Raw genomic sequence first — 20,527 nt, 5'->3', positions numbered from 1 at the left:
TATCCAATAAATTTCGTTCCACTTCATGATTGTGTCCCACTTGTTGTTGATTCTTCACAAAAAATGACAGTTTCATATCTTAATGTTTGAAGCCTGAAATGTGGCAAAAGGTCGCAAAGTTCAAGGGGGCCGAATACTTTCGCAAGGCACTGTAGCTAACCTATTGAAAGTAGCCTGACATGGTCATACTCAATTCTAGTCAGAATATGAGTCTGAAACTGCTCCATTGGGCTGTGATTATGAGGCGTGTTTCAACCGAACCAGGAAAGACATTAATTGGATAGACCTACAGCCAATCAGAGCAACGAAGCGACGTATTGTCAAATGTCAACAGAGTTCAACGTGCGCTGAAATCAGGCTGGAATACACGATCTTTGCCAGTGTTGTAAAATAATTGAATGATACACAGAGTACTTACCCAACATGATCATCATTTCTGAGAGAAATTGAGATGGCGAATGCAGATACAAACAAGCTCTCCGTTTAGGATTCAAACAAATATAATCCAAGCCCCTTTGATGACGTGATGATTATGTTACTGTTTATCATCTGTCTGTCATCGTCTAAAGCCCGCCCTGATGATTTCATTGGTCCGAACAGTTTCTGTTCGAGGATAATTACTCCTCTATGGAGCAATGCCAGACTGATTTGCCCGACCTAAAAAAATTGTGGCCGGGGCTAAATTCAGCTGGCATCCAGGCTATATTGAAAGCGTAATCTGACTATATTTATGTTACATAAAACTTTTAGACCTAATCTTTTTGTTTACTGTCTATGTGGTAAATTGATCCAAATGGAATTAAAAAAATTGTGTATCTATACATTTAGAAATTCTTCATTTTATATTTATAAAATGAAATAGGGACAATAGTCTGGAAACATAAGTATTTTTCCATACCCTGATTTATTTTTTCCATACTTTTCCAGACCTGGAAATTAATCAAATCAAATTCCATACTTTTCCATACTTTTCCAAAACCCGTAGGAACCCTGTATAACTGCCGCTAAAGGAAATTCAAATTCAAATTGAAAACAAAAGTTTCTAAGCAGTTGCACACATCTAAATGCTTTTTGGCATTCAGAATAGGCCCAGATAGATTACAGCCTAATATGGATACCTTCACTGAATTGCCAATTTCACATGTATTTGGTGTATTTTCAAAATACAAAATACTGTATTTGTATTTAAATACATTTTTCCACACAGTATTTTGTATTTGTATTTAAATACATTTTTCCTCACAGTATTTTGTATTTGTATTTTAAATACATTTCCATGTATTTATGCCCATCTCTGGCAGCAGGTTACTTTTCTGGACAAGAGCGCTCCCGAGTCCATGTTTCTCTCACTGCGGCACAGCTCGGCGCACACACACAAAATACCGGCAGGAACATAGACATGTGGGCAGAAACGCGCATCTCTTAAAGGGGCCACACTATATTCCTACTTGTGGAATATGATGTGCTCACAGGTCCGCATTACAGCTTTTGAACTGTGCCGTGTTCTGAATTAAACTGCCAGTGTAAAAACTCCCTTTATTTATATTCCTAAAATGAGAGAAATCACTGCTTATTCTGAATTGTTGGCTTAAGCGACATGAACAAGTTCTTTGAAAATCATCTGTGACCTTTGGTACATGTCTAGTCTTCATGCTCTGAGTATGGTTTATAATAAACATACATTTGCATAAAGCATGCATTTTTCTCCATACCCATGTTGATTAGAGTATTAAAAACTTGAAACATGTTCATTTAAGGTACATTTAGAACTGATAAGAATGTGCGATTAAATATTTAATCGATTGACAGCCCTAAAAAAAATATAAACATAAGAATTACTGCGCCACACTATGAACGTTGCATTGCTTCCTTGCGTTCAAGGCGCTGCAACAAACCCGCAAGAACTGATACGCTAAAGCTATAGCTTGGAGCTAAAAAAAAATTTTTCTCTGACATACATTTTTTTCTTTAACTATGGCAATTAAAGTTTGAGCATATTGTTTGCAAACTGCAAATTTAAAACAAAGTAGTTGATATGTTGTGTTGTTTTTGATGAGTAGCCGTAATATGCAGTTATTAGCTGTGTCCGCTGTATTTTTTGTTGGTTTTCATGAGACCCACCATTGAAATGACCAGGACCCCCCATTGCCCCCCCAATCAAAATTGTCTGGAGCCGCCACTACTTGTGTTGCAAGGCCCTAAAAACAACTCAGGGTTTAGTTTAATTCCTAGCCGCAGAAGAAAACGTGTTAAAGTCAAACTAAATGTACTCTAGACTTATTTTTTTTTCCAACAAAAATCTTTTTAGAGCATCATCTTAGTAATCTGCTGACATGAGCAGCTGAACTGAGAAAATGAAGAAGTGGTCTAGTTAGTTTAACCACACAATGTCTATGCAAGATTGATATAGGTCGTGGGAAACGGTGCAAAAGCAGTACACATACCAAATAAAGAATGAACCATTTATTAATGAATTCTCGAAATAGGTAATACATCAACACAGGAAAGAAAACTGCACTCAGCAAACCATTTAATTGGGTTTTTAGCGTTGAAGTTGCAAATAACAGAGGCCTCATGTATTTTGTGTGCACACATACACCTAACAGGCATAACATTATGACCACTGATTATCTCTTCATCATGGCACCTGTTAGTGGGTGGAATATACTAGGCACCAAGTGAACATTTTGTTCTCAAAATTGATGTATTAGAAGCAGAAAAAATGGGCAAGCGTGAGGATTTGAGCGAGCTTGACAAGGGCCAAATTGTGATGGCTAGACGACTGGGTCAGAGGATCTCCAAAACTGCAGCTCTTCTGGGCTGTTCCCGGTCTGCAGTGGTCAGTATCTATCAAAAGTGCTCCAAGGAATGAACAGTGGAGAACCAGCCACAGGGTCAAGGGCGGCCAAGGCTCATTGATGCACGTGGGGAACGAAGGCAGGCTTGTCTGGTCCGACCAAACAGACAAGCTATACTGTAGGCCCCTCCTTGCAACTTACAAGACTTAAAGTATCTGCTACTAATATCTTGTTGCCAGATACCACAGCACACTTTCAGGGCTCTAATGGAGTCCAAGCCTCGACAGGTCAGAGCTGTTTTGGCAGCAATAAGGGGACCAACACAATATTGGGAATGTTAGGCCTGATTAGTGTATATGCAATCAAAATCTTAAGCAAAGTATAAAAACATATAAATCACTTAGTTGCTATCTGGTCAGTGAAGGATCAGGCTATCAATCATTGTAAAATGTCTTAATTCAGTGTTTATTGTGGAGATGAGCGGACACCAACATGTCTGCATGGAACTGGATGATGGTTGCCCAGTGTTGAATACAACACCTCAGATTGCAGGTGAGCGTGGAGGACAGGCTCAGGTGTGACACTCACGCCTACAGGAGGCACATACTGCTGACGTGCTCTTCCTGGAAGAACATAAGAATAATGGCGTGATCAGTGTCTGATGGCTATAATGAGAGTATAAGAAAAGGCAATGCATAAGAGGAGTAAAATCTGTAAAACAAGACTAATTCTGATATTCATGCTATAATAAACTAAGAGTAGTTAAGAGGTGTATGCATTTCCACGTGTATAACACCATGTGCGTGAGGGAACCCAGCATCTGATAGCAGTTCACGTTTTGGTAATTTCAGTTTCAGTCACAGTAAAGACCCTTGGTTTTATCACACTAGGGAGTTGTTGTCATTATGCACAGTGTACAAACACTGTAGGAAAACCTTAAAACCAAATATTAGACACTACTAAATCTCCCACATTTATCTTGCACAAAAAAATTACACTTAATTTGCATTTTATATGTTCTTTTGAGTTAAATATGATGAGTGAAAACTGGGTTTGATGGAAATAGTAGGTTTGACAATAAGGTTTGAGTATGTGTAAATCTGTAGAGGGTATGATGAGTGAGTAAGGGTTTTAACAAGAAGGTTTCTGAGTAAAAATCAGGGAAGAGTGATAAAAATGGATGTTATGAACGTGCTTGAGAAGGAAATGAATGAGAGGTGTTCTAATTAAGATGGTACATGTATGTAGGCTGTAAACTGAAGAATGTTTGTTTTTATATCAGACCATTATTGTGGATCTCACCATTTTATTTTATCTTATTTTTTTTTAATTATTATATATTTTTTAATTACTATTATTATCTTTACGACTGTTTTAACTATGCTTGTTTTTAATTTTTTATTCGTCCATATGGTGTTCTTTTTTTTTTTTTCTCATGCATTTGTTACCACTGTTTTAATTAATTTCTATGTAAAGCACTTTGAATTGCCATTGGGTATGAAATGTGCTATACAAATAAACTTGCCTTGCCTTGCCTTGCCTTGCCTTGCCTTGCCTTGCCTTGCCTTGCCTTGCTCTCCATTTTGAGTGTCAGCAAATTATCCTGGGAAATAACCCTAGCTCACTTTCAGTTAAATTTAAGTTCATAAAACTCAGAACAGAACAATTCAGATTACTTAAAATATGTCCGTTTTGAGAACGCAAAAGAAAAAGAAAGTTCTAAAAAATTATACAAGTTTAATTTGGTTGAACATTTTTTTTTTTTTTTTTGAGTTGGCTCAACTTAAACCAATGAATTATTCAACACGTGTCTTCACATGACATTGTGAAGAAACCACTACTGGCCTGACTTTCATGATACAGCATTTAGTCTTTTTCATAGATCCATGTAAACGGTGAGCGGATTGACAATGTCATACGCGGAAAAAAAACAACTTTTCAGTTTTTAGCATTTAATATTTTTTTAAACATATTTTTCCACTCCTAAATGATTCAAAGTTTTGACAGTTGCCTGCTTTTGTTATTTTGATAAATGCATTAAAGTAAATACATATAATTACAAAAATAACCATCGTAAAAAAATTGACAAAAAAACAATGGAAAGTATTGCTATGCATCATCAAAATAGGTAGGCCTTTTATTGCAAATCAGCTAAATTATTCAGGTAACAGCTTTTACAGGAAAATGTGATTTTAATAAATCTTACATTAATTTCAATGCCAATTATTATATCTATTATATCCTTCTATGAAAATTCAAAATTATGTCTTACCAACTTTTTGAAACTCTCCGAACATGGATGTGGAAACTTCATTACTCTTTAATAATTTGTGTTTGTTTGTTTGTTAGATTTCACTACATTATTATTTTGTGTTAAAGATTCCATACCAGTGAGAGTGATAACTCTCATAATTCATAAGAACAGACACTATATTTGGAAGATCAAATAATAAACTCACTGAAACGCTCACACACGACTGTGATAATCAGTATGGCAAGAATCAGCAGCACACAAGTCACCGGAGCTATCCATGTATTTTTATCTATAAAAGAGGAATTGAGTAGAATTACATAAATTACATGATCAGGAGGACAGAAGTTAGTGGAGTGATGAACACAGCTATCCATAAATAGCCTGTAAGAAGATGACTAAAGGGTCATTCTGCATTCTGATGTTTATATACAGAATAAAAAGATGTATGCATGTAATGTGTAATACCTCTAAACGTCTCTCTGTTCTCATAAGAGTCAGCAGACAGGTGGAGAATCATTGGTTGGCTCAGGGATGAGTGATTTACCCAGCACGAGTAGTTTGTAAATTCAGATACATTCAAATATGAATGGAGGGTGAATGATCCATCTGGGTTGGTTTTATTAATGTTGTGTGTGAGCGGGACGTTCTGAAATCCTCCATTTCTCCTCCACACCAGCTCTAGAGCAGAAGGGTAAAACCACTCAGAGCGGCAAAGAATCATGTGAAATCCATCCCATGCTCTTACATGACACACAGACACACTGGGGTGTGCTAGGACATATAAGAAATATAAGAGTTATTAGAAAAAAAGACACTGAGCAGATATGATTCACTGTTATATAATATCTACACTCATGTCACATGATTTCTGATTTTAGTCATAATAAACGTACCAATCACTTGAACAAATGTTCTTTCTTCACCCAAATGTTCAACAGGAGGTGGTATGGTTTTTGTCACAACACATTTGTAAGGGCCAGTATCATTTATCTGCAGATTTGATACTTCAAATAACATTTCATCTCTAGTCTTCGGGCTCCAGATAAATCTAATGTGATCTTTACATGATTGATTTATCCATGATTTGTTACGATTCATTACTGAGCACAGTTTATTATTATTTTCCAGTTCCACTGTGAAACCTTCAATGTCACTTGATGGTTTGTAGTTACAGCTGATATTGACTGACTTTCCTCGGTGAACAGTCTGAACGGAGGTGCCATTGAATTCTGGATGTCCAGATATAACTAAAAAAAGACAGCACATCCAATAAAAATTCACTTTTATTTGAAGTCATATTAAAAAGTAGGGGATTTTATTGTAATTGTTGCATCACAGTATAAAAATTCAGAAAGTTCTGAGAATTTTCGCATATTGAATAGTATTGTTTAATCACCAGAAAACAAGGACAGCAGCATCAGCACACATGTTGTCACAGAGTTACATTTTGATGATATCTATGAAGAACAAACAGAGAAATACATATTTATAGGCCTACTACAAATATAAATTTTGTTTTATTTTTGTTTTCTGCAATAATGACTGGCTGACTGTACATGCTTAGAGGTTTAGTTGAATAAATAAACATGAAATATTGATTTGACCTGAAATTACTTAGTCAAATGAGAGGAAACAAAATACATTGAACTAGTAGGAGACAGCTTGCCAAGTTCAACTATAGTTATTATACAGCATTCACTCCTCAAATATATTTGATAATATAATGCCACAAATGATTCAAGCATTCAAGAATATAAGCAGCTAGTCTTTGCACAGATACATTTTAAGACTACAAATATCACATGAATGCTAACATCAAAAAGCAAAAGCTGATTCAGATATTTATGAAATTCGCCAGCAACAAACATATTTTTGCATAGATATAGCTATTATTTATAAAAAATCCCATATTCTCACCATTTCTATTACAGAAACTGCATCCTCTTTTACATTTTGCATCGCACTCGCTGTTCTAACTCATGACAGAGCAAATGAAGAAGTGATGTTGGTCTGAGGTGGCGACGTAACTGTGATCATGTCAGAAATAAGCTCGACCAATCCGACTGAGGCAGTCTGAGAGCACCTAATCTGTAGACTGAATGAAAAAGAAACATTTTAAACTATAATTTAAATCACGACAATCAAGAGCACAATGAGTTTCTCAAGCAGTTTTCATATATGACAGTCAACCTACCTTAATCTGTATTCCGATAGCCAATCGCAATTTCTTTTAGGCCTTCACTGATTGGATAGGAGTAAGAGGCATTGCTCATTGTTACCCAAGCTACTATGGTAACATCATGACCTGCAGCTGTCTAAATAAACGTCTAAAAGTGTAAGGGTGTTTAATGGTTAAACCAAATATCAAGCAGGCCGCATTTGCTCATAACTGTCTGCACCAAGACCTCTTTTGTAGAGCATCTCCACGCTCTGAAGAGGCGGTGAGGTCGAGTTATTTTAACCACAGCGTGGTTGTAAACACGTGAAATGAAGGGAAGCTTATGTCACGTGTAAAAATGTAGATATGAAAGAAAAAAATAACGATTCATACAGAGATCAGTCAATGCATGGATGATGTGCTCAGACCTAATTACTGGCTGCAGATGCACAGTTGCAGTTGCAGCTGAATATGGAAACTCTTTGAAAGATATATGCAAAGCTATTTTTGGTGTTTAGTTCAGCATGTTAAAGCTTGCTTCCCTTTTATTCATGCAATTGTTTGTTTGTGTTTTGAAATTTTTTTTTAAGAACTTGATTAAATCGTTGGATCTTTGTGGTTTGCTATTAGCCTAAATCTAGACGCACCCTATAGCCGCAGCAAATCTAATCTGCCGTGAGTGTCGTCTAGCAACTCTCAATATCTGCTGAGCTGTAAACGCCAAACTCTGGTCAGGCCAATCACATCGTGTATAGAGTCGGTGGGCGGGGCTTAGCATAATGACGCAGTTGCTCTTGCGTGCTACTAGTAAACACAGAAGCTGGCGAACGGCGGCCTTTTGAATCAGCTTTGACCGTGACTCTGGAAGACTTGGAGTTAAGCTTTTCTCTGAGAAAAGAACAAAGAACGGCACTGAAGTCATTTAAGAAGGGAAGATGTGTTTGGAGATTTGCCGACCGGATACGGCGAAAGTTGAATCTTTCAACAAGCTCTGGTTGGTTGTAGCTCTATTCAATTGCGTGCACGCCGTGCATAGGGAGTTTGAAAGACAACCGTTTATCCCGCCCCTCAGATTGAGCTGTCAATGGTGAGTTTCCAGACCAAACATCTTGATGTGGGTCTGGCTTGTCAGGCTAGTTTGTTATTGCTATTGACAGGTTTTCCCGCCCTTTTACAGGATGAAATAAGAGAAGAGAAGAGGGAGGGAGGGAGGGTAAATTATTTATAATTTTATAATTATTTATAACAGATAAAAAAATAATATATATATATATCCCATTAAAAATAAGAATTTCAAGAATTTTCATTTTGTGACTTTAAGTCTAGAGAGCACATCTTTACACAGAAAAGCCGGGCAGTCTAACAGTCAGAGGACCTCAAGATGCATTAATTCACACCATGTACAAGATTTCTACTTGAAAAAAACATTCATGTCTTCGTAGACCTCATAATTACAACTTGTAAGCTAGAAATTTTAGGAGAGCTACTTGTACAACGTGACCGCTGTACCACCTGATTGCTGTAGATTTATTTAGGCACTGATAGTGTTGCCATAAAAAAGCAAAATTCCCACAGCTCCGAAAAAAATGTCACATGTTGTCATCTCAAAATTGCAGTAATTACAACATGGAGTAAACGGCCATTGGTGGTAGCTGCATGACAAATGAAAATAATTATGTTTTCACAAACTGACTGAATAAACACTGCAGTAAAAGAACAGTATTGAAGCAGATGCAGAATCAGAGCCGTGCTATTTGGAAAAAATAGTTTGCGGTTGTTTGCTTTCGGCCAAGAAACAATATGTTAATATTAAAGGTGCTCTATGTAGGATTTTTGCAGTAAAATATCCAAAAACCACTAGGCAATTGTGTTATATACTTACAGCATCTCAAATGTTTCCAACTATTTGTAAAGCGTGAAAAAAGCGTGCTATTTTAACCAATGTCAATGGTCAATTGCGTCATATCGGCATTACCCTCGGTTTCCGGTTTTATTTGGCAGTAACGCAAAATAATTATAATATTTGGTGAAAACCACGTCCCAAGATTCTGCATTCAAACTTGGCGTCATCCCATATGGTTAGTTTACTCAAAAATAGCCCATGGTTTATGGTTATATAAAAATAAAAAAATCCTGCTAATCCAAACTTTATAATGGCAGCCCAAAATTTAAAACCAAACAAAGGTGAGCCCATCCATCAATCAATTATAAAAGTTGAATACAACAGGCGGTCCACCGGAAGCTAGATATTTTACTTTATAACGTGTTAAGGATATTTCGGTTGCAAAAAACACTTCAGAATACACTTCTATTCACTTCAGAAGCCCTTATAATAGATAGATGCACTTTTTTGGGCTTCAAATTTTGGGCTTCCATTCACTGCAAGGAAATGTTTTAATATAACTCAGGTTGTATTTGTCTGAAAGAAGAATAGCTTGAGTGAGTAAATAATAGAGTATTTTATTTTTGGGTGAACGAGCACTTTAACTCTTTCCCTGCAAGTGTTTTTATTTTATTTTATTCTTCTTAAAGTTGACATGGTTTTTGATCATTTTCACAAAAATGTAATAGCCCATAGAATATTTTTTGTATGAATACCTGAACATGCAATATATCAAAAGAAAAGAATAGACCTTCTGCTTAAAAAGAATAAGTTTTATTTTAGCTTCATGCATTCCTTTTAATGGAAAGATTTCATAAAAAAGCTACATTTTAAACAAAAAGACAGAATTTTGGGGTGAACTAACCCCTTAAAAAGTAACTGAACTAATCACTGTTTTTTTGTTTTTTTATGAATCGGTTGAGTGAATGATTCAATGATTCATCACCCATAAGGTTACTTGTTTTGTTTCTGAATGAATAGTGTTTGAACAAATTGGTTAAGTGAATTCAATGACTCACTATTAATAACATTCACTTGTCTTGTTGATAACTGAATCAGTTTTTTTTAATCACTTGGTTGAGTGAATGATTCAAAGACTCTGTTTTCATTTGGGAATGATTTGGTGTCGAATCGCATCCACTATGCACTTTTGGATCTCTACTCGGTAAATCAAATTGGAAGACTCAAACTACTTGTATATTTGTACAAGGGTAGTTAATACACGGAGATCTGTCATTGTAAAATGTCTTAATTCAGTGTTTATTGTGGAGATGAACGGACATCAAAAGGGCTGCATGGAACTGGATGATGGTTGCCCAGTGTTGAATACAACACCTCAGATTGCAGGTGAGCGTGGAGGACAGGCTCAGGTGTGACACTCACGCCTACAGGAGGCACATACTGCTGACGTGCTCTTCCTGGAAGAACATTAAAAAAAAATTAATTATTAAAATTATTACAAATTTTGAACAAAATATTTAAGTTTGTCTTGTATATATTTTTGATTAGATTAGATAACATTTTAAGCTGTTTTATGGTCATGTTACAAATTCAATTAACCCCACAAATGGGGCATACCACATTTCACTTCCATTCTTTCAGCTGAAATCAAAAAAAAAAAAGTATACATTATATTAATGAAACAAAACCAAATATTTATAGTAGACGTGTGACATTAATGTGGGGAAAAATAAATACTCTGGATCCTAAGTGGATTTACACAAACTGAGAAAGTCAAAAAGTGTTAGGTTATGCTCCGCTCTCCCCTACATTTGTGGGCATTATCAGGTTCAGATAAACAACTGAGGTCATTAAAGCAGAGATGGGACCAAGTCACACATGTGCAAGTCTCAAGTAAGTCTCAAGTCTTAAGTATTTTCTTCCTAGGCAAGTAAAGTCAAGTCAAGTAACAGGCTACATCAAGTCAAGTCAAGTCAAGTGACAGGCTACATCAAGTCAAGTCAAGTCAAGTCAAGTCAAGTCAAGTGACAGGCTACATCAAGTCAAGTCAAGTCAAGTGACAGGCTACATCAAGTCAAGTCAAGTCAAGTGACAGGCTACATCAAGTCAAGTCAAGTCAAGTGACAGGCTACATCAAGTCAAGTCACAGGCTACATCAAGTCAAGTCAAGTCAAGTCAAGTCACAGGCTACGTCAAGTCAAGTCACAGGCTACATCAAGTCAAGTCAAGTCACAGGCTACATCAAGTCAAGTCAAGTCAAGTCAAGTCACAGGCTACGTCAAGTCAAGTCACAGGCTACATCAAGTCAAGTCAAGCACAGGCTACATCAAGTCAAGTCAAGTCAAGCACAGGCTACATCAAGTCAAGTCAAGTCAAGCACAGGCTACATCAAGTCAAGTCAAGTCAAGCACAGGCTACATCAAGTCAAGTCAAGTCAAGTCACAGGCTACATCAAGTCAAGTCAAGCACAGGCTACATCAAGTCAAGTCAAGTCACAGGCTACATCAAGTCAAGTCAAGTCACAGGCTACATCAAGTCAAGTCAATTCACAGGCTACATCAAGTCAAGTCAAGTCAAGTCACAGGCTACATCAAGTCAAGTCAAGTCAAGTCACAGGCTACATCAAGTCAAGTCAAGTCACAGGCTACATCAAGTCAAGTCAAGTCACAGGCTACATCAAGTCAAGTCACCTTAATTATTATAATTTTACCTGTAGAATCTGATCTTAATAAAGTGAAAAGACATTATGTAACTGCCAGTAAATTACAATAATTTGGATTTGCATTGTAAATGCTTATGTTAAGTAAAATACATTATGGACTCAAACAAAATTGTAACTTCATAAAATTATTTATTATTCACTTCTGCCAACACCCTCACCCGGTATCCCTCCGGCTGACATGTTGATGTGATATAGTGATAACTGATCTAAGTGGGCGTGGTGTGCATAAAGTACGAGAGGGCATGACTGATGATAGAGTCGTAACAACGCTATTCTCAGTCTGCGCTCCAGCTGGGTCAACTTTTAAATTTGTAAAAATATATATTTTATATTCAAAATGAAAACATGATGTGATTAACACTCAAGTCATTCAAGTCTTTGTGTCTCAAGTCAAGTCCTGAGTCTTTAACTTCCAAGTCCGAGTCAAGTCTCAAGTATTTTTCTATTTTGTCAAGTCAAAAGTCATAAAAATAGCGATCGAGTCGACTCGAGTCCAAGTCACCAAGTCACAAGTCCCCATGTCTGTATTAAGGTTTACCAATAAAACCAAGAAATGTAATCTAAGCGTGGGAGATTTGTGACTCACTGCGACTGCTAAGGTATAATGTTACTTTTAATAAAACTCAAGATATTCTGAGAGAAACATTTTTAACAGTCCTGTTTGTAAAAAAAATATAATTAACACAGTTCCATTTCAGAATGACATTTTAAAGGGGTGGGAAAACACAAATAAATATTTCTAACTTTAGCTAGTGTGTAATGTTGCTGTTTGAGCGTAAACAACATCTGAAAGGTTACAACGTTCAAAGTTTAAAGAAAAGGGAGATATTTGCTTTTAAACAAATCAATTTCTAAGAACGTCAGCGAACGGCCAGTAGGGACAATAGGCATTCCTCCAGGGTAGTGTGATGAGTATCCTGAGTGCACTTTATTGCCGCCCTATAATTACTTCTCATCATTCAATCAGCAGCCAGGAGCAGGTGCTGATCGGCCACACCTGTGCTTCATTAAGAAGAGAGAATATAAGCAGAGGAAGAGAAGGAAAGTTCTCCACTGCAAGAGATGTTGATTGTGTGTTCTCTTTGTCTCTGCTCCTCTCCAGATTCAAGAGAGGCTTGACGATCAGGACTGTCCTTCTTAAACTGGGAAACCACAGACTTCTGATTTCATCAAACCTTATCCATAGTACTTCCCACTTTGGGACAAACCAGTTTTGTCTGTGCCCTCATTCAACCTGCCACAGTGGTAGAGAATACGGGCAGGTTTTTTGTTTTAGAATGAGGACAGGTTTTGTTTGCCTTTCTGCAGAACCTGCACCCTCTCTCATAATGGAGGAAATTATCCACAGACTTACCAATGTTAGCATCCGGCAACAGCAGTTTGTGGAAAGGCTCTCTAGCCAACAAGAACACATGGAGATGGAGTATTTGAGACTGGAAACCTCAGGCTGCGTACTCCTTCCGGACCCTTGTGTCCAGGCCCACCAGTTGCTCACAAAGTTAACAGAGCATGATGATGTTTATCTTTCTATTCACTCAAGGCACCTGCCAATGAGTCGTATATGGGTTTAAAACAGGAAATCCTGGCACAAGTGGGGCTTTCTCCGATATGTGCTGCTCAACCCTTCCAGGAATAGGTGTATGACCCGCAAGCATCTGCAGAAGTTCAAGCAGCCCAACTATCATGATTAGCTCAGCTTTGGCTTCACTTTGGGAATCCCACAGTAGGACAGGTAGCTGAAAGGGTGGTGGTGGACTGCCTACTGCGTGCATTACCTCAGGTTCGTCGGAAAGCAGTCAGTATGAGAAATCGCGCAACTCTTGCAGACCTCATCGAGGCAGTAGAGGTGACAGAGGCCGCCGAGGCTCAGGACGGTTGAGAGAGGTCAGCCACATTTCCCCAGAGGGTGCCCCCAGAATGGTGACCACTGGAGAACATCTCAAAACCAATAAGCAGGCTGGCAGTTTCCACGTCATGAGATGAGCCCATGCCCACTGAACCACACCCATCTGAGGCCAAAGTATGGCTAGCAGGCTGCATTGTACACCATGCTATACCAATGGAGGTACCTGAATGGCAAGTGCGTATCAGCGGGAAGCTGGTGAAAGTAATTCTGGATTCGGGCAGCTTGGTGAGCCTGGTACAATCTCAAGTCATCAAGCCTCAGCCAGGCAGCAAATCTTCTATCCCCATCACCTTACATAGGTCAAGGACACTCTGTATGTGCCTGACCAAACTTTCATAATCTCTGCAGGGTCAAAGTCCTGGCCAGTGGCCTGGCCTGGATGCCGAGGTAAAGTGGTTCTGCCAAAGCTGCCTAACTTGTCAAATGACATCGCCACAACAACCTCCACCCAGCCCACTTATCCCATTACCAATTATCAAGGTGCTCTTTGAGCTCATCATGATGGACATGGTGGGGCCGCTGCCAAAGTCTGACCGGTGACATGAGCACATACTCGTCGTTGTGGATTTTGTCACCCGATACCCCGAAGCCAAAGGCTACATCTAAAAACATTGCCAAGGAACTGTTTTTTCTGTTCAGCTGGGTGGGCATTCCTGCTGAGATTCTGACCGACCAGGGCACCCCATTCATGTCTAAGCTCATGGCCGACCTATGCCATTTGCTGAGAGTCAAACAGCTCTGTACTTCAGTCTACCACCCTCAAACAGCTGGTCTAGTTGAGCGTTTCAACCAAACTCTGAAGCAGATTTTAAGGTGAGTCATAGCTGAGGATGGACGTGATTGGGACCTCATGATCCCGTACATGATTTTTGGTATCCATGAAGTTCCTCAAGCTTCCACAGGGTTTACACCCTTTGAGTTGTCGTTTGGTCGGCAACTGCGAGGGCTCCTTGATGTAGCACCGGATGCACGGGAACACCAGCCTTCCCCACATCGAACATCGAACAGCCTGATAGAGCATGTACAATATATGAGACAGAAAATTGAACGGGTCATGCCATTAGTGCGAGAACATCTAGCCTCCGCCCAGCGTACCCAGCGACGGCTCTATAACCGGCCCGCTCAAGCTCGGGAATTCCAGACAGGAGATCAGGTCCTTGTCCTTGTTCCTTGTGCCTCTTCTAAATTCCTGGCATCCTGGCAAGGACCCTACTACATAGTTGAGCAGGTTGGACCGTATGACGTATAGAGTACGGCAGCCGGGACGGAGGAGAGTGGAACAAATCTACTATTTCAAGACCGCTCCTCGAGAACAGCTAGCCACTTTCTGGCAAGCTGAGGAACCAGTGGTTTATGTGGGACCACAATTGTCTAGCACTCAAAGGACAGAGCTTGAATCCCTGGTCAGACAGTTCTGAGATTTATCCGGCAACGACCCTACAGAGTCCCCAAGACCCGTCGGCAAGCTATTGAGGAGGAAGTCCAGTGGATGTTGAAATTTGGAATCATCGAAGAGTCAAGGAGTCCATGGTCCAGTCCCATTGTCATAGTGCTGAAGCCCAATGGAATGATTCATTTCTGCAATGATTTTCGGAAGCTCAAGAGTTTCCAGCTTCACCAGCTACCCCAAGCCCGGGGGAGTGGATGAAATCATAGAGCATCTAGATAGGGCACGATATATGTCTATGTTATCTAACAAAAGAATACTGGCAGGTACTACTGCATTCCAGGGGAAAACTGCCTTTAGCACGCCTAGTGGCCACTGGCATTACTGGGTTTTACCCTTCGGGGTGCATGGGGCTTCTGCAACCTTCCAGCGTATGATGGATATTCTATTAAGACCCTATCAGACCTACTCTGCTGCATACCTGGATGATGTGGTCATTCACTCGGAACAATAGGAGAACCACCTGGATGGGCGCTGGATAGTTCTGGCAGAGCTGCGACGTATTGGGCTTACCGCCAACCCAAAAAAGTGCCATCTCGGGCTTTCTGATGAACGTTACCTGGGTTTTTGAATTGTACGCGGTCTGATAATGCCCCAGGAAATGAACAAAATGGTTGAAGCCGTCCGCTAATTTGTCCGACCCACAACAAAGTCAGCGTTGGGCTCCTCACCGGCCCTCCATGCCCCTGATTTCAACTGCCCCTTCACACTGCCGACAGATGCTTCTGACTCTGAGATACAGCACGGAGAGGAACACCCGGTTATGTATATTACCCGGAAGCTTACCCCAACAGAAGCTAAGTACGCCACAGTGGAAAAGGAAGCCCTGTCCATCAAATGGCAAATTCTGGTATTGCAGTGTTACTTGTTGGGACGAAGCTTTACTCTGGTAACTGACCATGCTCCATTGCAGTGGATGGCCCAGGCAAAGGATACGAATGACTTACTGGTTCCTCGCTCTACAAGATTTTCACTTCAAAGTGCAACTTTGGGCAGGGGCGGCAAATGGTTAAATGGTTAAAATTTATTTTAAACTTGGTCCCTCATAATTATTACCCAAATCTAGTTCTCTGTGCTGCACATTTTATGGAGGAAAGCTTCCACAATCATCACAAGTTCAATGCAGGATTCACACAATGGCCTAAAAGATGGAACAGAGTCAACTTTAAAAACAGGCCACAATCTGTAAGTATGATTTCTCGTCTATGTATTCTCCTGTAAAAATGTTATTGTTAATTGTACGTTGTAGCAAGGAAGTAAACAAATGACTGTGGCAAGCAGCGAGGAGAGGGACCATGAGAGCGGGCCGGTGGCGAGTGATAAGGAGCACCAGCTGCGTGACACACCGGTCTCGTCTTCCACTCTCTTTGCTCCTACTTTTAACTCCTGTCACTCCGCCGTGGTGAGACGAGACCGGTGTGGCGCTCATTATCACTTGCCACCGGCCCGCTCTCACGGTCCATCGCCTCGCTCAACAGCAATGCTGTTGGGCTCTGCAAACCAGTTTGTTAAATGCTTATTCATACTTAGCATTATAAGACAAACACCTAGCGTTACAAACTTTCTTAAAATCTCAACACCGAACTTGGGATTAGTGTAAATTATTATTTGATTACAGCTTTTATGTATTGTTTATCTACATGCTTATTTATTTACAGGTATGCTAAACATGGTTCAGTGTTTTTATTATAAAAAATTGTGATTTGGCTACTGTAGTAAAGCCAATGTTTAGTGTTCCTTTTGGGTCAATAGTTCTTGCGACAGATATTTGGCTATAATCGTTCTAAAAATACGAAAGGTGCTATTCAGTAGCGATTACTATAGATTCGCAGTCTTTACAGAATACCGGTAAAGGTAAGGGGTTTCCAAAAAACGTTCACTAGGCAGTTAGCAAATCACAACACATGCACTGGGCCAGCTAACCAATGAGCCCATTACGTATTTTTGAGGGACCGGCTTCATAGAACCCAGAAACCATCAGACCGTTTTTACAAGAAGGGACAGAGCAGTGTAGAATAAAGGTAAAAAATTTTTTTGAAAATAATGCTTTTTTTAAAACAAAAACAAAGCATGAACACATGTTACAGTGCACTCCACAATCAAGCCTTTGAAAGAATGTGTTTCACCACGCCTTTAAACAACATGAGACTTTTAGGATGCACAATGACACTTACTGTAACATTTACACATGACTAAAATGACCAAAAAGACAGCCAACACCGAAGAGACAATAAACACCCCTTTCACAGGTACAGTTACACCTACAAGATAGAATAATTGTGTGAAAACCTCATACGTAAATACAGTATAACACGCATAAAAAAAGAAAAGCTGCTGTATCTTTAAACTTACCCTCTTGTTCATAACAGACAGAACTTGATAAATTTGCCACAAGTGGTTTATTTAAAGATGAGTGGTTTACCCAGCAGGAGTAGATTGGGTCGATGAAGGTTTGTGGCGGCAGTGTAAGGTATGATTTTTGATTAAAGGATCCACTGATTGATTTTTGTGAGTATGAGCTGTTGAGGATTTCTCCATCTCTGATCCACAGCTGCTCAAGAGAATCATAGTAAAATCCCACAGAGCACAGAATCATGGGAGATCCATCCGGGCTCATCGCACAGGACAGAGACAAGACAGGACGTACTGCAAATAGTGGAGGAATTAATACAAAATCATTATTATAATAATAGATCTATCTATATATCTTACGTAGTATTTACCAATGACTTGAACTCTTTCTACTCCCAGATCCTCTTCGGGTGGTTTTACGATCTTCTTCACAGTACAGGTGTATGTGCCGCTATCCTGAATTTGGAGATTTGATAGCTCAAATGATATTTCCATAGTCTCTTTAATCCATGTGACTCTGATGTGATTTTTGCAGTCAGGGTTTTCCAGTGAATTCATTTTCAAGTAACACAGTTCATGATTTAGTGTTTGAAGATTCACAGTCATGATTTCTGTGTCATTTGTTGGTCTGTAGTTGCAGGTAATTTTGGCAGACTGTCCATGATCAACGAATAAAGTTGTGGTGTGATTTACTGCTGCATTGCCAAAAGCTGAAAAACAAAGGCAAACTTGAACTTCTCATGCTTTCTCTCTTGTGTCTTGTCCCACATGTAGGTGTTTCCTGTGTTATATGTTGCACAACATTTCTGATGAAGTTCTGATCAAGTTTTTGATGTTACATTGTGATTTCTTTATGTTTGAGGATATTTAATGCAATGTATATTACCGAAAACCGAAGACAGCAGCATCCACCCACAACAGATCAAAGAGAGACACTGCAAAAAAAGTTTAAACATTAAACAGAAATGTCATATGAAATAATATAATTTCAACAAAGATCTTATGTGATATGTGATAAGAGTCAGAGCAGACTATTTTGAATCGATCAAACATTTTTGATAACTGCATTTTTCCTCCGTTGTAACAAAAGCAAAAGAAAGATTAAACATGCTTCCCACTTAGTAAACGCATTATATTCATTTAGGATCTAAATGAGCCAATTAATCATAATAGAGATTATGACATTAGATCTAAAATCATTTTCTCATATCTTCATAAGAATCACACACTTACCATCCCTCTTCCCTGGGAAGGTATTGCATGCGGCTGCTGTCTCAGTGTTTTGCTGAAGTGTCTCATGCTGAAATGAGGTAGATGTGGTCATTTCCTCTAAGTAATTCAGAAGTTAGTGGCAGTAAACAACAATGCGTCATCTGGATCCTGTCAAATTCCTTTAATATTTCATCATACATTTTAAAAAGAGGAATTAACTGGACAGATATTATAACAACTAAAATACACACAAAAAAAGAACACAACTAAACAAAAAACAAACAAACAAAAAAATACAATCAGGACTGTTTATCTCTTTTTTTAACAACCAACAGACAGCAATAAAGAAATGTAAATAGGTTTAATTTCATACCCTAAATTAGCTTGTTAGCTGGAAGTAAAAGACAATGTAAAAGATTTACATCATGTGTTCATATATAAACCACATACACTGGGCAGGATGGGGAAATGTAGTTTTAAGGCCTATGACGTACCATGTGCAAAGTGTAAACCGGTATTTACCAAGAACAGAATATAACTATTTATCACTGCAACCCCCACATTCATCAGCACATATAGATAGTGTGAGATAGCAACAGTTTCGAATGACTGCAGAGCGGATTTTACGCACAACATTTTTGGGTGTTATTCATATTTCCGATTTGATATTTATTTACAGAAAATACATAGCTACAATTAATTTGTAAATAAAAACCCATTTCAATATCATCAATATCCAAATACCATAACTAAAACTAAAAAGCCATGTGAAAAAAGCGCAAAAAGAGATTGCAATGCCTAGCCTTATTGCAACATAATCATCATTATTTAATTTAAAGGGGTCATGATATGAGAAATGCCTTGGCCTGGAATCGCCACCACACAACGGAAATACTTCCGACCACGACGAAGGGGCTCTCGGAGTGCAATGTTAGTTTTTACTCGCGATCATAGCGCTTGATGCCTAAGGGAACGTCGGCCAATTCCACCAAGTGGTTGAAACGTATAATTTTATTAATTAAAATTACTTTTTTTTGTTTTGTTTAAATGTTCAAATTCCAGTGTTATGCATTGAGTCAGTTTTTTAGAATGCAACAAAGCTGTGGGGTTTTAACATTTAAATGTTAAAAGTAATTTTAATTCATACAAATTATATGTTTCAACTGCATGGTGGAATTGGCAGACGTTCCCTTGGGCATCAAGCGCCATGGCAGCGTGTAAAAGCTTTTTCGAGTATAAATATGCAGCTATAATGCCTGGCTGTAGGTGATTTTGATTTGATATTTCATGTCGATATACAATGGTTACACACTTAAAACTGATCGTAGTGTTTAAATCTTTGTAAGACTGGCCAATCTATAGAGCAATGCCAAGGAAAATGTTTTTGAGAATAAATATGCAGCTACAATGCATGTAGGAGATTTTGAGTTGATATTTCATGTCGATATACAATGGTTACACACTTAAAACTGACCGTAGTGTTTTTAAGACTGGCCAATCTATAGCAATGGCAAGGAAAACTAACTTTATTGCACTCCAAGAGCCCCCTCGTGGTCGGGAGCATTTCCGTTGTGTTGTGGCTCGTTTCCGTTGTGTTGTGGCTCGTTTCCGTTGTGTTGTGGTGATTTCGTTGTGTTGTGGCTCGTTTCCGTTGTGTTGTGGCTCGTTTCCGTTGTGTTGTGGTGATTTCGTTGTGTTGTGGTGATTTTGTTGTGTTGTGGCTCGTTTCCTTTGTGTTGTGGCTCGTTTCCTTTGTGTTGTGGCGATTACGTTGTGTTGCTACTCGTTTCCGTTGTGTTGTGGGGATTTCGTTGTGTTGTGGCTCGTATCCGTTG

General features: G+C 38.9%; 1 protein-coding gene and 1 long non-coding RNA gene across 3 annotated transcripts; both read right to left on the bottom strand.

Moving 5' to 3' along the window:
- Window positions 1-2,483: 2,483 nt before the first annotated feature.
- LOC137062337 (uncharacterized) lies at window positions 2,484-8,265 on the bottom strand. 2 transcript variants are annotated; one of them, XR_010901231.1, is made up of 6 exons: window positions 7,247-8,265; window positions 6,970-7,147; window positions 6,449-6,509; window positions 5,518-6,299; window positions 5,258-5,341; window positions 2,484-3,421 (listed from the first exon to the last, which is right to left on the bottom strand). It is a non-coding gene; the product is annotated as an uncharacterized lncRNA (long non-coding RNA). The 2 variants fall into 2 exon arrangements; XR_010901230.1 differs by having other exon boundaries at window positions 6,970-8,265.
- Window positions 8,266-8,986: 721 nt separating this feature from the next.
- LOC137063148 (uncharacterized) lies at window positions 8,987-18,779 on the bottom strand. Its single transcript, XM_067434220.1, has 6 exons — window positions 18,714-18,779; window positions 18,367-18,415; window positions 17,852-18,190; window positions 17,481-17,774; window positions 17,303-17,389; window positions 8,987-10,510 (listed from the first exon to the last, which is right to left on the bottom strand). Exons 1-6 carry the CDS (start codon window positions 18,777-18,779, stop codon window positions 10,353-10,355), a joined length of 993 nt encoding a protein of 330 aa, XP_067290321.1. The 3' UTR covers window positions 8,987-10,352.
- Window positions 18,780-20,527: the final 1,748 nt, after the last annotated feature.

This window comes from Pseudorasbora parva, chromosome 23, assembly GCF_024679245.1.
Source record: "Pseudorasbora parva isolate DD20220531a chromosome 23, ASM2467924v1, whole genome shotgun sequence".
Taxonomy (NCBI): domain Eukaryota; kingdom Metazoa; phylum Chordata; class Actinopteri; order Cypriniformes; family Gobionidae; genus Pseudorasbora; species Pseudorasbora parva.
The sequence above is the reverse complement of the archived record's forward strand: the minus strand, read 5'-3'. Positions and strand labels throughout refer to the sequence as shown.